Consider the following 18,263-nt stretch of genomic DNA (forward strand, 5'->3'; position numbering starts at 1 on the left):
GTGCTCTGAAAAAGTTATGTGCTTTGAAACAAAAACTGCAAAAAGGCTGCAATAAAAATGAATTGATGAATAAAACCATTCTTCCTCCTAATCTAGCGGAAAACAACCAGACAACATATGGAATACAGTCTGAATCCTGAGGCAGTCGTTCCGCTGTAACCCTGGATTTCTGAAGTAATATGAAGTGGCAGCTGTATCAGAAACGCAGGGGAGAATAGATATCTCCGCCGCCATGTTCTTTAGCTTATGATATCATAGAAGAGTTAGGAAGGGTACCCACACTACTGGTGTGATAATATGCTCTAGCACTCAGTAGTTGACAGGTCACACTTGACTGCCATTTATCTAATGGTTTGCAAAGTCCTAACCTGATCTTTGTAAGCAATAATTTGGGATTCCTGGAAGAAACATAGTATAGACAAGGAGAATGGTGTAATCAGGTGTCCTCTTTTTTTCTGTAAATATTTTAGACATTCTTTTGGGGCATAAGGGAAAACTGGAAAATCAGTAGTGTATTTTCTAAAATTAGAACCATAGTTATTCAGGAAGAAAATAAATTTCTTGGATAATCGAGGTGTTAAGTTCTTTTATAGTGGTTGAGGTTAAGAATGTTTCCAAAATGAATTTACTATTGATATAGCAGTGAATGCAGTAACTTTGGAAATGTTTATATTGTTCCTTAGTTCAGCAGCATAAAAGCTGATAGGATAGTTTGTGCAGGATGTAATTACACTGCAAGTAGAATTTACTAGCTGCTGTTTTGGATGTAAGCTTTGTAAAATGGTCTGCAAACATTGAAATATTCTTCCCTGCTAATCCTGTGATTAAATCTAGAGAAACATTTGTTAACAAGTTTCTGTAAAATTGAGTTTGATGTTAGCATCCTGATTTGTGAATGGAAGAAAACCTGTTGCCGTATTTCTTATAAGGGCCTTCCGTTAGCTTTTCAGTCATGTGCAAGTCCAATATGTAGGTGGTGATGTTTTGTTCAGCTTTCCTCTTCATGGATGTAGGGGAATGTTTGTCAGGAATGTAAGAAACTGGACCTATGTCACTGAGTTCTCTGTGATTATGATAACCATGAATTAACTGCATTGTTGAGGAAGATCCCTAAAATGTCCTTTCCGTGCCCACTCCTGATTTTAAAAAAAGCCCAAATAACATTTCAGTCAATGGATGAGAATACATAACAATTCCAAGTTGCAGCCCTTTATATTTTTAGGAATGCCAACAACCTGAACTTGAGCTGAAGTTGTAGTACCATGGAAAATGCAATTTTCTTCTTAATTCATTTGTGCCTGGCCAAAATGGGATTGATACCTCTTAAGAAATGTCATCAGATTTGTGAACAACAGGTTTGTAAGCCTCTGGAACGTTTTATTTAAGGTTCTTCATGCTTTTAATTGGTAGGACAGCTGGGAATGATGTCCTTTCCTAATCAAGCTAGTGTTCATTAACTGGCTGAATACACTTTAAATTTACATTCTTAAATTTAATGGTATCTAGATTAATACTTTTGTATTCTAGTTGTAGCTTAGTTTGTACTGTGATGTGTGGCAATGGACAAGATTGACTAGGAAATGGTGGTTCTGTCTGTTTCATACTTAAACTGCAATGTAGTGCAGTATTGAGAGGTTGACTTTTTGAGAAGGGTATTGTGCCATTTGAGTACATCGTGCTCAGTGACTAAAAGCAAGTTTTAAAAAGTTCACTTTCTAAGGACACCATTGAAGTGTGCACATAAAGACCTGAAGCTGAATCTTAGAAAAAGAAAGGTCTTGTGCATTGAGTTCTTTCTTGTTCCCTACTGGGAGACTTAGAAACAGCAGAACTAAGTAGTTGTGCATGTATAGTAGTATAATGTGTGCATGCATCTTTATCTCTTCATTAAAGCAGAGTAGGGATATCAAATTTTTTGGACTGCCTCACTGCCAGTGTTTGTTTAACCAAGCCTTGCATATTAAATTATTCATATTTTAATCTAAATTTATGTGTCTTTGTGTTTCCAGAACAATTCTGTGATTAAAAATCAATGAATAAGCTGCAGGTAGAAAGCAAGAAAACTAGAAATAATGCAACTTATTCCAAATCCTTGCTTCCTTCCTTTCCTCTCATGCCTTGATTTTTTTTTTTTTTTAATGTCTTGATTTTTTTCATTTTTCTAAGTCTCAGAAACTTACGATGTAGGGTTGAATTGTTTGAAGCTATGATACGTGACCTACTGTCACTGAAAAGGAAAGATCCTTTTCATTATGTTATTGTTCTTTGCTTGTGCAAAGCAAAGACTGATAAGCAGTTTCAGCTTACTAAACTGGCAACAAACTAACAAGACAAAAGTAGTGAATTGTTTTCTGTGGGGTTAGTTGAATCAGTTCAGTGTGGAGGATCCGATGAACATCAGATACCACCCTCAGAAGAGTGCTGTTGATTTTTTTTTTTTAATTCTTTTGAACATCACAGTAACATTAATATGGTGAACATCGAGTGCTGTCAGAAGTTAAGCAGTCTCTTTATCTTTCTGATCTTGATTAGAATTCTAAAAGCTGTATTTAATTGTATCTAATTTTTTACTGATTACCAGAATGTGTTTAGAGATGGAATTATTAAAAGTACAAGCTGTAGTGTTCTTATCAAAATAATAAAAAAAGGCAAGAAAGAAAGCTTTTCCAGCTTCCATGAACCAAGAAAAACTGGGATACATTTTTTTAAGATGCTCTGTATACAGAGATACAGGTATGACCTAACTGAAAGCTGAGTTTAGACTATAAGGGGCTTATTTTCATTTCATTGCATCTTCAGTCAGTTTTAAACAATTTTATGTGAAAATGGTGAAATCATTAATGCTAATGCAAGGTTATTTTAAATGTTCCAGTCTTTAGGGAAGCAATTTGTATTTTTAAATGTGTTCTGGAGTCATCTCACAGCTTCAGTTAGGGGCTAGTGATATCCTTGTTTCTTCTTCCTCTCTCTCCATTAGCTGAAAACATGAAGGCAGTGTTAATTTGGTAAAAAGGCAAGGATCCAAAGGGTTTGTAGGGCTGTTGAAAGTTTGCCTAACCTGTAAGATACTTGAGGTTATAAGAAGTAAATTATTTACGAGTTCAAAAAAGTATTATTTATACAGTAAATATTGTTTGTGTTTGTTTAAAAAAAACATAGTTTCTGATGAAACTGTATTTTCTGTAATGCTGTCCACAATCTTTAGTCATGGCCCATTAACCTATTTTTCTGGAGGTTTTACCAGGATCACTTTTACCCCAACAGTGTTAAATTTTCTTGCTAGTGAGATGAAAGACAATGTAAAATCAGTGGTGACCGATATGTATGGGGTTGATACGCTCAAATTACTAACAAAGAAGGATCTAAACAGCTTGTGAAGATTGCAGTCAGTATAATTATTTTATGCATATATTAAAAGATAAAAACCCCTTGAAATTGAATGTAATACTGAATAAAATGGTTTTGTTGATGAAAATGAGCTAATTGATTTCTGAAAAGCAAATAAGCAAGGAATCCTTGTGTTTCTCATTCCCCCCCCCCCCGCCCCCCAGTATTTCCTGCCTGTCTGTAAAACAGTCAGTGGACTGTTTTAATGGCTTTCTGTTTAAAAAAAAAAAAATCTCCATGGCTCAGTTTGTGTTTTTAGTGAGAGATCCTAGAAGAAATAATGCAGTTGTAACCACTATAGCTATACAATATGTTGCACTGTTTTTATTTGAAGACAGTTTCATTGAGGGTTTGGAATGACAGGGTAGACTGGGCTCTTAGCAGTTTCTACTGAGAAAGCATAAAACTGTTACATTTGAGAAAGGAAGTCACTATTCTGGAATTAAAATTAAAAGTTTAGTTTATACTAGGTGAAAGACAAGCTTGAAGGCTGCTGTGGTGACTTAGAATTATACTTATTTAAACAAATATATTATATGGAAGGAGTAGCAGGGTTTTGGTAGCACTGCATGAAATCTGTATATAGTTCTAGGGTGTCACATTTGAAAAAGCAGGAATCTTTCAAAGACTAACAAAAATAAGATTCTTACTGAGAGTATTTTATAGAAAGTGTTTTCTTGTATCATTTACACAAATACATTTAAATATTTTGATGCAGCTGTTTTGTTAAAAAAAAAAAAAAGGTGGTTTCCTTACAGGTTGTTTTTCCCTGGGCATTAGATTTTCACATGCAGAAGTATAATGCTAATGTGTGTTTCTTGTGTCTTCAAAGTTACATTCTTCTGCCTTGCTGACAGCTTTATTATTATTTTTTAAGCTGATTTTCCTGAGATGTAGTACTACAAATTACATCAAGAGGTGGACAGGGTAACCATAAGCCTTCTAGATGTTGCTGCCTTGGCCATTTCATGTGCAACTATCAAATGATTTTCATACAGAGATTTTTCTGAGCTGCTACTCTGTTGTGGGTTAACCCTAGCCAGCAACTAAGCACCACACAGCTGTTTTCTTACTCATCTCCACCCAGTGGGATAGGGAGGAGAATTGGAAAAAAAAAAAAAAGTAAAACTCATGGGTTGAGATAAAGACAGTTTAATAGGTAAAGAAAAAGCCATGTACACACGCAAAGCAAAACAAGGAATCGATTCACTGCTTCCCACTGGCAGGCAGGTGTTCAGCCATCTCCAGCACTGCAGGGCTCCATCACGCTTAACAGTTACTTGAGAAGACAAATGCTGTTGTTCCGAATGTCCCTCCCTTCCTCCTCCTTTCCCCAGCTTTACATGCTGAGCATGACATCACATGGTATGGAATGGAACATCCCTTTGGTCAGTTGGGATCAGCTGTGCTGATCCTGTGCACCCCCAGCCCACTCACGAGTGGGATGGGGTGAGAAGCAGAAAAAGGCCTTGACTCTGTGTAAGCACTGCTCAGCAATAATGAAAACATCTCTGCAGTATCAACACTGTTTCCAGCACAAATTCAAAATATATCCCCATACTAGCTACTATGAAGAAAATGAACTGTATCCTAGCCAAAACCAGCACATCTTCCAAGTTTGAAATTAAAGGGTTCTTCCTGTGACTTCCAAGAAAAGTGTTTTATTTTCTTTCATTTTCTCAGTTTTTCAACTGAGAAGAAGGAAAAAAAGCTTTGTTTAAATGCCCATTTGACTGCAACAAATTAGATACTCTGCCTTATTCAGAGACGGAACTGAACTGCTTGTGCACTTGCTTTCCATGGAGAGGAAGGACACGGAGTGTCTTATCTCGGGTTTGGAATCTGGGTATCTACTGCATGTGATATCCTTGGCTTGGTTCCTGACTAGTCTGTAAAAGCTATTTTGACTGCAGCCTTATATTACATCTCCATAGGTATTGGAGCACATACCCAGTTTATGTAGAGCAGTGTCACACAGTGTATTATACATTGGCGACATCTGTGCCCTTCTATGTTTTGGGAGGGTATTCTGTGTGTCTTTCAGTCAGGGACTACTTCCGTTATACTTTATCAAGAACTTACTGTACAAATATTTAAGACTGTTGTTGCATGTAGTTGTTACTAGGTATCATTGCTGGATTACCAGCATGTATGATCTTTTTTATAGGAGTGAATTATTTATGATTTAAATTTTTTAATAGCTTTTATAAAGATATAAATTTTATAGCTTTTTCTGCTTTTAAAGCCTGAGCTTAATCATGGTTTAAAGTAGAACAATTTGATTTAAAATTTTGTGAATTGTTTTCCATTGAATAAAACCCCCAAATCATTTATTGAGCAGTAAAATCATTAGAACATACTAATTTTAAGTGTGGCTTTTCTGCTGTATTTGGTGCGTTATTAAGGCGTCACAAAGCATCATTTATATATTTAGGTATATGCAGTATTTAATTTTTTGTATTAGGAAGTGTAACATTGCCTATGATTTTTCAAGATAAAAATTTTGGCTTAAATGCTTTAAGTTGTTAAATTAGAGCATTGCTGCTTAACTTGTTTCAAGAATTGGAAGAGCACTAACATTTAGAGAACAGTAAGTATACCATTGGTTTTGCTCCTTAAAGAGAGAGATAAATCCATGAATATGTGATATCTTTTTTTTTTTTGATGTCTGGATTTAAAAATGAGCAGAAACTTGACATTTCTGTCAAAATCTGACAAAATTGTTTGAAATCTTTACTAATTGGCTTTGTCGTCATGCTTTGTTTTAGTGTGTACAATAAATCTAGATATGAGCAGGGATTGTCCTAAGTTTTATTTCAAAGAGGTTGACTTCTAAAAAGCATGTTTTATACTTCTTGTGTTAATGTTTATTATATTTTCAAACCTGCATTACTGCTTATTTAACTTTCCTTCTGAAGCAAAACTAGTGTTTTGCTGGTTTATGCTTAATTAATTACTGATACCTTGTTGAAAATGTAATTCTTTTTTTCCCTTGTCAACTAAATTGATGATATATTTACAGATTAAGTAATATTTTAGCTCATCTTCATTAACAAAAAAAAGTAGCTTTTATTCTAAAGTGTTTCAGTAGTTTTAAAACAAGCTCTTAATTTTAGATTAGTGAAGACCTGAAAAATGAATTGGTAAATGAGCTCTATACATCAACCCCTGGCCTCACCATGACTAAATTAAAAGAACAAATGTTCTATAAGGTAAGTAGAAATTGCTGAGTTCAACAGATTTGCATTCATTGTCTTTCAGTTAAACTTGAGAGTTACTAATTTTAAGTTTACATAGTACTATTGCTAACATTTAATCAAAGTATGTAAATTAGCTGAGACTAATGAGAGTTTCTCTTCTTCATGTCAGTACAAGGGTAGAGGGAGGGACTGGGGGAATGAAGGGAGCTTTAAACCTGCTGTTAATGTCTCTGGCCTCTTCTGCCACCTCTTGTCTTTTGCCACAAAAACAGTCTTAACGTGTCCCAGACAGATGACTTAACTTGCCTGGCTGACAGACCATTCAGAATGGAGATGTTCTCAAACATCTGTTGCTGAAACTAGGTTTGGTCTGATTGTATTAGTCTGAAATTCTTTTTGTAAGAAATCAAGGGGAGAGAAAAGAAGTATCTAATGTAGTCACTGATTCTTCTTTAGAGCAAAGTCGGATGGGTTGCAGATCTGTTTCTAAGACCTCTTATATGTAGCTTGCATGGATCAGATATTTCAGGATGTCTGAAACAGAAGTCCAACTTCAGTCCATTTTCAAATTTCAAATCAATAAGCAATGCAAAGCTACATAATTGGGTGAATAATCATGGATACAAACTTTACAGTAGCTTATTTTGTCTAGTTGCATGACTTTCTGTAAGTAAACAATATTTTTACACCAAAATAATAATCAGCTATTCCAAAGCTAACATTTCATTTCCAAATCTTTGTGTTTTGCCTGGATAGAGCTTTGTTAAAAGACAGAAGATGACTTAAAGCTTTGCTGGTCCATCCTGAATCTTAGGCTTTATTTTGTTATTCCACAATGTGGGTTTTTCTTCTTCCTCAGGTTGGACTTGCGGATGCTGTGGATCTATTTAGAGCCAGAAGAGTGTTCATTAAAGATGGCTTTGCATTTGTGCCACTTAAGGACATTGATGCGATTGTTTTGAATAACTATAGAACAAAGTTATCTAAAGCACTGGCGGTAAGTCTGATAAAATCTGAATTTTGCAATTTTTGTTGCACTGTTTATTGACACTCTAGAGCAGTAGAGTAGCCTTTTGGATTTTTAAATTTATCTACTTTCATCTGAACAATACCAGAAACCCTATCAAAAATGCTGGCAGCACTTAAAAAATGTTCATTATGCACTAAGAGTTCATTAATTTTAAATACAATTCAGCATGTGATGTTCATTGTAAAGAAATTTCTGCTAGAAGATTTTAAAGTTGTTACCCACAGAGTAACATGACTTTTCATTCAGAATGTTAGTCTCAGCTGTTTTCTCTTCATAGTAATCTTTTCTCCCCCATTTTCCAACAGCTTTTTATTGAGACAAGTAAATTAGTGATTTGTGGGTTCTTTTTTTTTTTTCTCTCATTAGAACTGAAATGAAGGTAGGTCAGAGAATGTCAGGCAAAAATAAAGTCTTCATTGTATGAATGTTTGAGGTATCAAATCTAGTTTGGACACTGATGGTAAATACTGTATGTGGAGTTTGTTCTGTTAGTAATTTGGTGATCAGCTTAGGAATTTCTTGTTTTACAATATTACAACCACTCTTCACAGGGTTTAAATGTTGGTGATCATGTATAGTGCACAGAATTTTAGTCCTAGAAAATACGGCACTGAATAACTTCAAGGCAGTTTGGATTGTTTTTTTAAAATGTTTTGAAAGCCTTATATTGCTACGTCACATTAATATCCAGGTTGACCATGAGTGTTTCATAAACAAACAGCAAAAATGCATACCTTTATGAAGCTGTCAGTATGCTAATTTTCTAATTTCTTAATTTTGAATATAACTGGAGTTTGTGGAATTATTTAATGTGCAGTGAAAAGTGTGGTACTCTTATGTGAATATTTCCATTAGAACTCTTGAATACAACTGCAGCTAGAGACATCCTTATTTCAGATGATGCATAATGTTCTTGCTGAAAGCTGATAACACTTGCATGGGATTTAAAAACAATGAATATATTCTATAGAAGTGTGGTTACACAGTTTATCTGCATCTATTTAAAATACTTTTGAGACGCTTCATGGACTTCTGAAATTTGCCTGTTGTGTAAGTAGTTGAAGAAGTCTAAAAACCTGTAGAAACTGTAATGAGTAGGCTACCTGACTTTTCAGTTTGAGGAAAAATCTGGAAATGTTTATTACCAACACACACTATTTTGTATATAACTCTAATTTAATCCAGATTAAGCATTAAGGATAATAGCTGCTTTATAGTAAAGAAGTACTTCTTTATGTTATCCTCTGTAATCATAGTTTGGAAATTTTAACACTCTCACGAGCTTGAAAAGCTACCTTCTGTAGAACCACTGTGTTTTAAGTTACTGCAGTATTTCAGGTTTGCATTAATTTTTAGTTTTAATATGTACATATTATTTAAGTTCACCATTTTTCAGAGTAAGGAATAAATGATTAGTGATTTCTGTTCTATTCCAAAGCTTCTGATTGAAGTTGTGGGGTTTTGATTACTAATTCAGTTTGAGAAACCACATTTAATAAACTGTTTCAGCTAATTGAGGCACTACAGTGTACTGCTGAGAGATACTAGGAATATTATTAAATAGAATCTTTTCGAAATGAAGGCAAAAAATCCAGTATGTTTTACAGAGGTCAATCTAACGTTATTCTGTTATACCAGAGGCATAACTAGAGTGTGACACTAGGTAGCTGGAAAATGAGTGGAACAAAACTGTCATCATCAATTACATTTCAGTGAAATGTTAATAATACACTTTTAAAGAAAGGATTGTATATAAGGAATCTTTTTAAAAAGATGGTAGTGGTTGCTGCTCCACAACATACAAATTAGGAGGATAATCTTTAATGATTTTCTTCAGTCTTACCTGGAGTGAAGAGGCACATGTCAATAGACATTATGACACAGTAGTGTACTTGCAGTATCATTTGTGAAAAATAGTTCTTGCAATATTATTTGATCTAGGCCTAAATTCAGCAGTACAGCTGTCTTAGTAGTGCTTGGTAATGCTTTTGTAGCACATGGATGTTTGTATGTGTCTGCTGCAAAAGAGAAATCAATCAAGAGAAATATGCTGAATTTCAGGCACTATGTTAGTATAGAGGTCTTCATGACTTTGCACAGTTGTTGTGCATCATGGCCAGACTTAATTAAGAAGTAATAGAGCCTTAAACAGCATCACTGATTTGTTAAGTCTCTTAATGAATGTATTTGATAACCTTACCACTTTGGTAAGCATTACTTATGTGTGCTTTTGGGAGTATGTTTTAGTGTTTTTGCAGCATCTGGCTATTTATGCTTTGTTCTCAGCACTTTCTAATGAGCAATTATTGTTTTATTAGAATTTGAGAATTAAAGATGTTAATAGTGTGATAATCCAAATGAGCCTTGAATGCTATTTCTAAAGATGGGTCTTATATCTTTGCAGGGTCATAAAATTAGGCTAAATACTTGTATCTTCTATGGGGTGGTTTGACTTCGGCCAATACTTGTGGCTTTGACAAGCTTCTAAGAGTCAAAGAACCCTGACTATAGATAGTGGAAAGACAGTTTTTCAGACATGTAGTTTTGAGGAATCTTTTCTTTAGTGGTTCAGTTCTGCAATATTAAAGCAGCATAGTTTTCCAGTGTGGGTTGTTTGTGTGGTGTTACTGATTATTTATACTGTGGTACATATTTTGTACATATTTCTCAGAGGTTGGTTAGTGCTAATCCAAGCAGTCACCTGTACAAGAATGATTATGTGATAAAGACCTGCTCTGTGTTTTCCAAAGTGCTCTGAAGCTGTTACATACTTCACAGGAGTGTGCTTGTGCTAAAGATACTCTTCCTAGATCTCCAAAGCATTGAATAATTTTGGTGGTCGCCTAGCCTTGTTATGTTGCTCACTACATTGCAGGCTCATGTTGCCACCCTCTGCATGTTATTCTAGCTGGGGTTATAAAGAAGGTATATAATGAGAGTGAATTGATGCATTCATACTGAGCTTTGAGAAAACAGTAAATAATTCATAACATTGACTTTTAAAAAAAGTTTTATGTTGACACTGGCACAAATTCAGTTTAGTCAGAGTTATGCTTTAATCGCTTACTAGTCAAGCCCATGAAGCAGTCATGTTTTGTTTCATCCTTTAAAAATAAGTTTGACATCTTGACTGTGTGGCTGTTCCTTGAGGCTCTATAATAGGGGAAGTTAATACTATTCAAGATTTCATGACAATTGAAATGCGACTGAAGAAGTTCATTTTATGTGCAAAATCAATACAACAAGGACCTTCTTTCTGTGTTCTCTGACTTCCTCGATAGTAAATAATTTCCTGTGTGCCATTAATGGTGATTAAACTGTAGAAAGCCTAAACGTTTTCTGTAGTTCATGTAAGTTGTAATATTAGCTCGACAATTGTTTTATAACGTAAAGCAAACTTTTATTAAATCAAATTGCATTATATTTTATTTATGAGCATTTCACTGTGTTTACACTAATGCACAAATATTTCTGCAGTAATGCTATGCTGTGTTTTGGTAATTTCAGTTATAGCCATGTAGTGAACTTAAATTGTGAAATTATTGGCAGTATTGAATCTCCTTTTTTGAGGATTGTTGTTTTAATTTTTCATTTCTTGAAATCAGAAGATACACCTTAGTGTTGCAGTTCAGACCTGCAGACCTGTATCAGATTTGTATTATACTCGGTACTGGACAGAGGAGGATTGCTCCAGAGAAATTTGAAATGGGACAAAAGGGGGAAAGAGGCTACCAAAAGGAAAGAGGCTACTCCTTTTTTTCTTTCCTGAAGGAGTGCAGCCCACAGGAGAGAGCCTATGCTGAAGCAGAGGGAATATGTGAGTGGGCAGGAGCCACAGAGAGGAGCTGTTAAGATTGACCATAGCTGCCCCTGTTCTTGGCCCCCTGTGCTGCTCAGAGTGGGCGGCAGAGAAGTCTGGAGTGAAGGAATACACTTTGGCTTGGGAGAGAGGGGAGGAAAGTCCTTGTTTTAATGTTTGTCTCTGTTTCTCACTACCTGAGTCTGTTTTAATTGACAGTACATGACAAGAATTTTCCCCAAGTTGAGTCTGATTTGACTGCAGTGGTAATTAGTAAGCAATCTCCTTGTCTTTATCATGACCCATGAACTTTTCTCTCATCCTGTTTTCCCCCTGTCCTTTTGAGGAGGGGGAGGGAGTGAGCAGCAGGGTGGGAGTTTGGCCCTTGGGCTGTGGTGGGTTAACCTTGGCTGTTCTTGTAATTTTTGGTCTCTAGGCTTGTAGATCTGCTGAGGTTGGATACTGGAGGAAAGGCAGTTCAGCACTCTGGTTCCAGCTTACACAGTTGTGTTAGCTTCTGTGTTTCCTGGGCTGCTTTTCTGAAAAGCTCTTGAATAAATTCCAGAGGTGGGTGTAATAGATACTGAAAAACCTGACTCTGACACTATGGAGGCATCCCAGTCAGGTGTTTGCATCAGCTAGGTTGAATCATTACATCATTCTTATCTTAATAAACGTTAACAGTTTAGAAAATGTTTTGTCCTAAAGTTTTAGTACTTGTTGAACATTACATTTTTAAAGCTGTAAGCAAATGCTTGAGAATGTGTAAATACTCTTGTGTAGTATGAGTGCTTTTATTGTGAATTTGAAGAGTTTCTTTTACAAAGACTTGTAATTATCAATGACAGCATAACTGAACTTTCCATTTGTATCTAATGGCAGTTTTTTAGTAGATTTGTCATTCATACTTGCATTTAAATCCAGCCCCTTCTTCTGCCATCTTGAGTCTAGCAATTGAAGTAATAACTTGAGTGGCTTTTATGTTATAACTCCACTGCAAAAAGCTGCTTTTGTGAAAATACTTTGTCAGAACATCATATAGGATCTAACTATCTACAAATTAAAATATTGCCTGAAAATAGCACACTGGTGCCATAAGAGATCGAGATTCCAGTGTTAGTATGTACGATCTTGATACTATGTGTTTTTCTTCTTAATTTAAAGCCTACACTTTTTTACTTTGCAATATGATCGTGTGTAATCTGATAAAATGTCTACAAATCATATTGTTGGGTTTTGAGGACTTAACACAAAAGGAAGACCTCACTGCTGTTTTCTAATTTTTATAGCTTTTTTTTTTTAAAATTCCTTTCCCTATTTGGGATGTAATCTTCAAAATTGTTAGAAATGCAGATCAAGTAAGTTGCTTCTAGCTTTACTAGTATTTGTAATGATTTGTCTTTTCAATATGAGTCAAATATGCTATTTTGGTTGGTTTATGCTATATATACAAAGAAGCTGTGAATTTGGGAAAAGTATTAGCATACGTAGCACTACCTGCAAAACATTTTCTTCATAAACCAGCTATGTTTTCAAGCAGTGAAGCAGAAGGCTTTATGTAGTGGCATTAATGATGAGAAACTATGATTGATGATGGTCTTGTCACTTGAAATTCATTTCAGGTGTTGTGTTCGCAGTGTTAACTTAAAGTAATTCACTGTAATGTAAATGGATGATTTTTATAATATGCACGTACAAATTTAGTAAGGTAATAACTTTGGGAGTGCAGGGTAAAACGTGATTACAGTGACTTTGTTCTCTGTACCTCTCCAATGAAGGTTTGCAGTGAGAGTTTTGCAGAGAAGCATTTGGTGTTCATTTCCGAGTAGTATTATATTGTAAGGTCACTGTCTAGATCTACTGAACAAAATGGTGGTATTCTGAGTGGGAGAAGTGAAATCAAGGGAAGTGACTTCACATGAGTGTGTCAGAGGAGTCAAGCCTGTTTGCGGAATGGTTACCTGCAACAGAAACTCACTGGACTTTTCTCTGTGGACCTTCTTTTTGCCGTGGCCCCATAATTGTCCCATTATTGGCTATTTTCTGAAATCCATCCTTCAGTGTTTTATCTCCTCTATTAATTGAAGTACATGTGGTTTTTTTTAGAGACTACATAGATTGCTAGCATAAAGTAATTATAAATAATATTAGGAGGCTAGATTAAATTTGTCTGTATTCTCTTTCTTCTATCTTACATCTACTACAAAGTATAAGATTTTATTAAGTACTAAATTTGAAGTGTAAACCAGTGCTGTGGTTTCTGCATCATCCTGTTCAGTTGGATTTGCATGGAAATACTTCCATCTTCAAATCAGCATAGGTGTTTCATGATAGTAAAACTTAACAAAGCAAGATGCACAGGATTTAAAGGGTGTAGAAGGCTTGATTAAATTTTGAGATGTTTCCCAAGTTTCAGAAAAACTATTGGAATAGAATGTATTAGCAGGAAGTACAATTTTATTTCTATGTTGTGTGATAGATGCAATAACCTGGAAATGTGCTGGTTAATACAGTACCTGTTTAATGTTATGTGGCAATAATGTATTAGTATGCTAGTAACAGTAATTTGGGAAGGATGTACTATAGTCAGTAAGAAAGAACTGTAGTGGCATATGTTGGTTGGTAAGTAAACAGAAGTCAATATTTCAGGACGACACTGTTAGAAATTGAGAAAATGAGTTTTCTTCTGTTTATTTTCTTATGGGCTTCTGTGACCCATAGACAATTCTAAGTGATAGCTGTGTAGTATCTATCTGGAGTTGGTTTACACTGGAGTTAATGACACCATTATTTTGTCAGCTGTGTTCTTTCCTTGAAGAAAACTAGTTAAGTTTCTGGAAGCTAACTGATAAGTTATCTAGCTGATGTTTACCCTGGACCCCCAGTGGAGTGGTACTTGAGTGACAGAGGGAGCCATCCAAACTGCCAGTGAAGATGTACCTAGTGTGTTTCTCAGCCTTCCAGTGTGGAATGAGACTGATTTGTATGTGCAATTGTTTCCTAGGGAAACTTGATTCCTATATCATAGTAATGCTAGATGAATCACTTCTGTGATAGTGGGGACTTGGATTTCCCACCCGTCTATATATTAACAGAGGCTCATTGTTGAGATGCAAGTTTCACCCACTGACTAGTTTTATGTGTGGTTCAAGAGACACAATTTACCTACCATTGTTACGTACAGTAAATCATAAACTTCCCTTGAAATGAATATATTGAATCTTGCCTACAACATTGCAGGATTCTGTAAAGAAGCATAAATCTTAAATGTGTTTTGTCTAAACCAGTCCTTCTAAGTGATGTAGTTGCTTTTAGACCAAAACAATTATTCACTGGGCTTAGTAAGTTAATGATTTATTAATTCATGCATTCTTAAATTCATGATTGTTGTAAAGCAACATTGCTGCCTCACTGACACATTTGAGCAAATATAGTCAAATCCTGACAGTTACATTTCTAAAGAGCATGCCACTTCTTCCCAAATTTCAAATTGTTTATGACTTAAACTTTGCAAGTATTTATGCTAAATTTGCAATTTCTGTAGAATATAAATAATATGCTTATTCTTGCTTGCCTATTTGTCTCATTGCTTTGGTAACTCATTTCATCACATCATCAAGCTCTGTGGAGTACATACCCTTGCCAGTTCTTAAAATCAGAATTTTTCTTTCTGCTGATCTCAAGGCTTGTGTGTTGAAAGCAATGTGTTTTTTTTCAGGTGGTTCCTCCTGCACCACCACACACACACACACACACACACACCCCCCCCATTTTCCTCATTACACTTTAGATTGCCTGCCTTGCATTTGCTTTTCAAAGTGATTTTTTTTTTTTTTTTTTTTTTTTTCTCCCTTGCTAAAAGCTGTTTTGGAGGTAAAGGGGAGAGGAAATTTTTGAAAACTTAGCAAGTAATCCTAGAAAAATTGTCTGATGGGAAAATGAAAACCAATGCAAGAGTAAATGCACCTTCATTCACCGTGGTGATTTTTCGTTATCTCTATTGTCTGTAATCATTCTCATGATCCTTGGTTAGATGTTAAATTCTGGCTATCATATTGCACACTTCTATAAACCTACTTTACAGATATCCGAAGAGTTGCCTCTTGTTTATAAAGAGCAAATATTTTATAGCATACCAAATACAGGTGCTCATAGAACTTGATGTTGTGAATAGTCACAGTGAAATTAGGTCTTGTAGATGTTGAAAGCAACATGTACAGCAGTGAATGTCACACTAAGCATTTAGGAATGAACTGGAGTCATACAAGTTATCAAATTTACTTTGCAAATTATTTTGAGACCTAAATTAAGCTCTACCGTATCTTAAGTTATGGTTATAGTTTAACTATTTGGATTAACAGCAAAAAAAAGTGCAACGAATATGGAATGTAGAAGGATAGGAGGATATATTTTTAAATGTTTACTGCAACTCTATGGAGCAGGCAAAAAGAAATAGATTGAATTATTAAAAATCATGATGACTACCTTTCTGATTACATGATTTAATTTTTTTTGCATACATTTCTTTGTGGAACGGGGAGAGTGGCTATTCTCCTGAGTAAAGTTTTACGATATCCTAAGCCGGTGGATGTTCATTGCATATGTGATGTTAACATGTTTTTGCCATTCCTAGTAATGATAAAGATCGGCTGACTATTATGGAGGCACTAAATCTTAAATCCTTTCTTCAGTCAGAATGAAAAATGAGAAAAGACTGTCAGTCAGACGTGAAATAAATTGAACAACTGATAGTTGTATCGGATGACAGTTAATTATTGTATGGAATATTTCTAGAGGTTGGAGTACTTCTTTAAGCAGCAAATGTGAGAGTAAAGTCAGTCTTATCTCAGAAATGCCTGTGTCAAGATGTGTTTAAAAGAAATTCTTCTATAAGACTAATTTAAAAAAACCCCACTGATTTTACAGATTACACCAAATGTTTTGAACTCTTAAGAAAAACTGTAGCAATGTGCTTTTTGAACTTACCTAAATATTTATTTTTTAACTGTTTTAAATATAGGTAAAGTGAGTATTTTTAGAAATGCCAGTCACTGTTGCTGTAGCTGATTTCTGGGTGGTCTCATTGCATGACTTTCCATTTTACTGCAATTTCCCAAAGGGAAGTTCATCTGTTAATGTATTTCTTCTGCAATTAATTGCTAATCTGCATATTTGTGGTAGAGAAGAAGTGGAAATTTTTTGTAGTTCTTGTAAATGAAGATTATCTGTAAGAATATTTTTTTCTTGGTAATAAGAAAACAGGGTATGTTTCAGAGGCAGTATAGTTGAGCAGAACTTCTACAATAAAAACATACCCTGTTTTCTTATGGCAGTCTGTACAGGCTGTCACTGAAATCACTGGGATGTTGTCTTCCTGAAATATTAGAAACATGATTTAATTAAGCTGCAAGTTAGAGGTAGGATAGTTAATCTTTGCTCTAGTAGTATTGGGCCTGTTGGAGTACCCTGCCTGGCCTACTCCCTTCCCAGCTGTGACTTCATTTTGCAGTTCTGGGTTGTGAAGAAGCAGATCCTATTTGAATGACTACTGGTCACCGTGAGATCATCAGGTGCCTCTGCATTGCTTGTACTCAGCTGCCGGGCTTCTAGTGGATGATCACTGTCTTTCCTCCTAGAGGCCAGTGACTCACCTGCCTGAGTTGGGTCCAACTTTATCCCGAAGTACCTTGACTGCAGGGATCCATTTTTAAAGTTGGTTAATCGGTGTGTTATGCTCAGCTGACTTTTTTTAGTTGTTTTCTTTTTGAGTTTCTCCTGGGTACCTGACAGGGATTTTGGAAGTATTTTATTTGGTTTTGTTTTGTTTTGTTTGGTTTTTTTTTTGGTTTGTTTTTTGTTTTTTTGTTTTGTTTGGTTTTGTGTGACCTCCTTCTGGATTATCTCTGGTTATTTTATAGTTCACCGCTGTTATTTTTTTACCAAATTTCAGAATTAGTGATTAGCTGGTTTCGGCTGTGATGGACCTAATTTTTTCTTCTTAGTAACTAGAATAACGTTCTGTATTTTGGACTCAGTATGGGATTTGGTATGAGAAGAATATTGGTAATATACTGACGCTTCTAGTTGTTGCTAAGAAATCCAGTACTTCTCAAGTTCCCATGTCTTGCTAGTGTGCAGGTGCACAAGAATCTGGGAGGGAGCACAGCCAGAGCACCGGACCCAAACTAGTCAATATAATATTCTGTATCATGCGGCGTCATTCTCAGTATATAGCTGAAGGTTATCGGGAAAGCTTGCTCTCTTCCAGGATTGTGGTTTTGGATTTTGTCTCCTCTGGATCAATAGCCAGTAACAGGCATCGGTTGGTAGGTGGTGAGCAGTTGCATTGTGCATCAGTTGTTTGTATGTTTGATTATTATTGTTTTAATTTTATTTTATTTAAATTGTTAAGTTGTTTTTATCTCAACCTACCAGTCTCCTTACCTTTACTCCTGTAATTCTCTCCCTATCCCTATCCCCTGGGGTAGGGGTAGGGTGAGTGAGGGACCACGTGGTGTTTGGCTGCCAGGTGGATTTGAACCACAACAGCCATACAGGGAAGTACTGACCCACCGATGCAAGCTGGTCTCTTCTTAGGGAGCATACCTTCTAATTAATTTTCCTTTCTATATTGAGGAGTGTAGCCTTGCATTTCCATGGGAGGTGTACTATATTGTGTCTACATATCCATTTATTTCATGTACTCTGTTCAGCCTGAAGAAAGGTGTGGGTTGAGTTAGCTTTCTTTGAAGGCCCTCATTCTGCTGTGTTCTAACTTTACAGGTCTACCTTAATCTGTCAGTGTTTTAAGTCTGCCTGGATTTATAAACACTGGAGTCCTAAAAGG

The 18,263-nt window shown here is 35.6% G+C and overlaps 1 protein-coding gene across 2 annotated transcripts in view; it reads left to right on the forward strand.

Annotated features, from left to right (window-relative positions):
- Window positions 1-18,263, forward strand: part of PRIM2 (DNA primase subunit 2) — a 123,820-nt gene that overhangs the window by 22,789 nt on the left and 82,768 nt on the right. The window contains exons 6-7 of one of the 2 annotated variants that reach the window (XM_074922490.1): window positions 6,504-6,599; window positions 7,447-7,584. The exons of the other annotated variant lie outside the window; for it this stretch is intronic. Of the exons in view, the coding sequence (XP_074778591.1) occupies window positions 6,504-6,599; window positions 7,447-7,584 (234 nt within the window). The remainder of the gene's footprint in view (window positions 1-6,503; window positions 6,600-7,446; window positions 7,585-18,263) is intronic. 2 annotated transcript variants of the gene reach the window in all.

Source organism: Athene noctua, chromosome 1 (genome assembly GCF_965140245.1).
Source record: "Athene noctua chromosome 1, bAthNoc1.hap1.1, whole genome shotgun sequence".
NCBI lineage: Eukaryota > Metazoa > Chordata > Aves > Strigiformes > Strigidae > Athene > Athene noctua.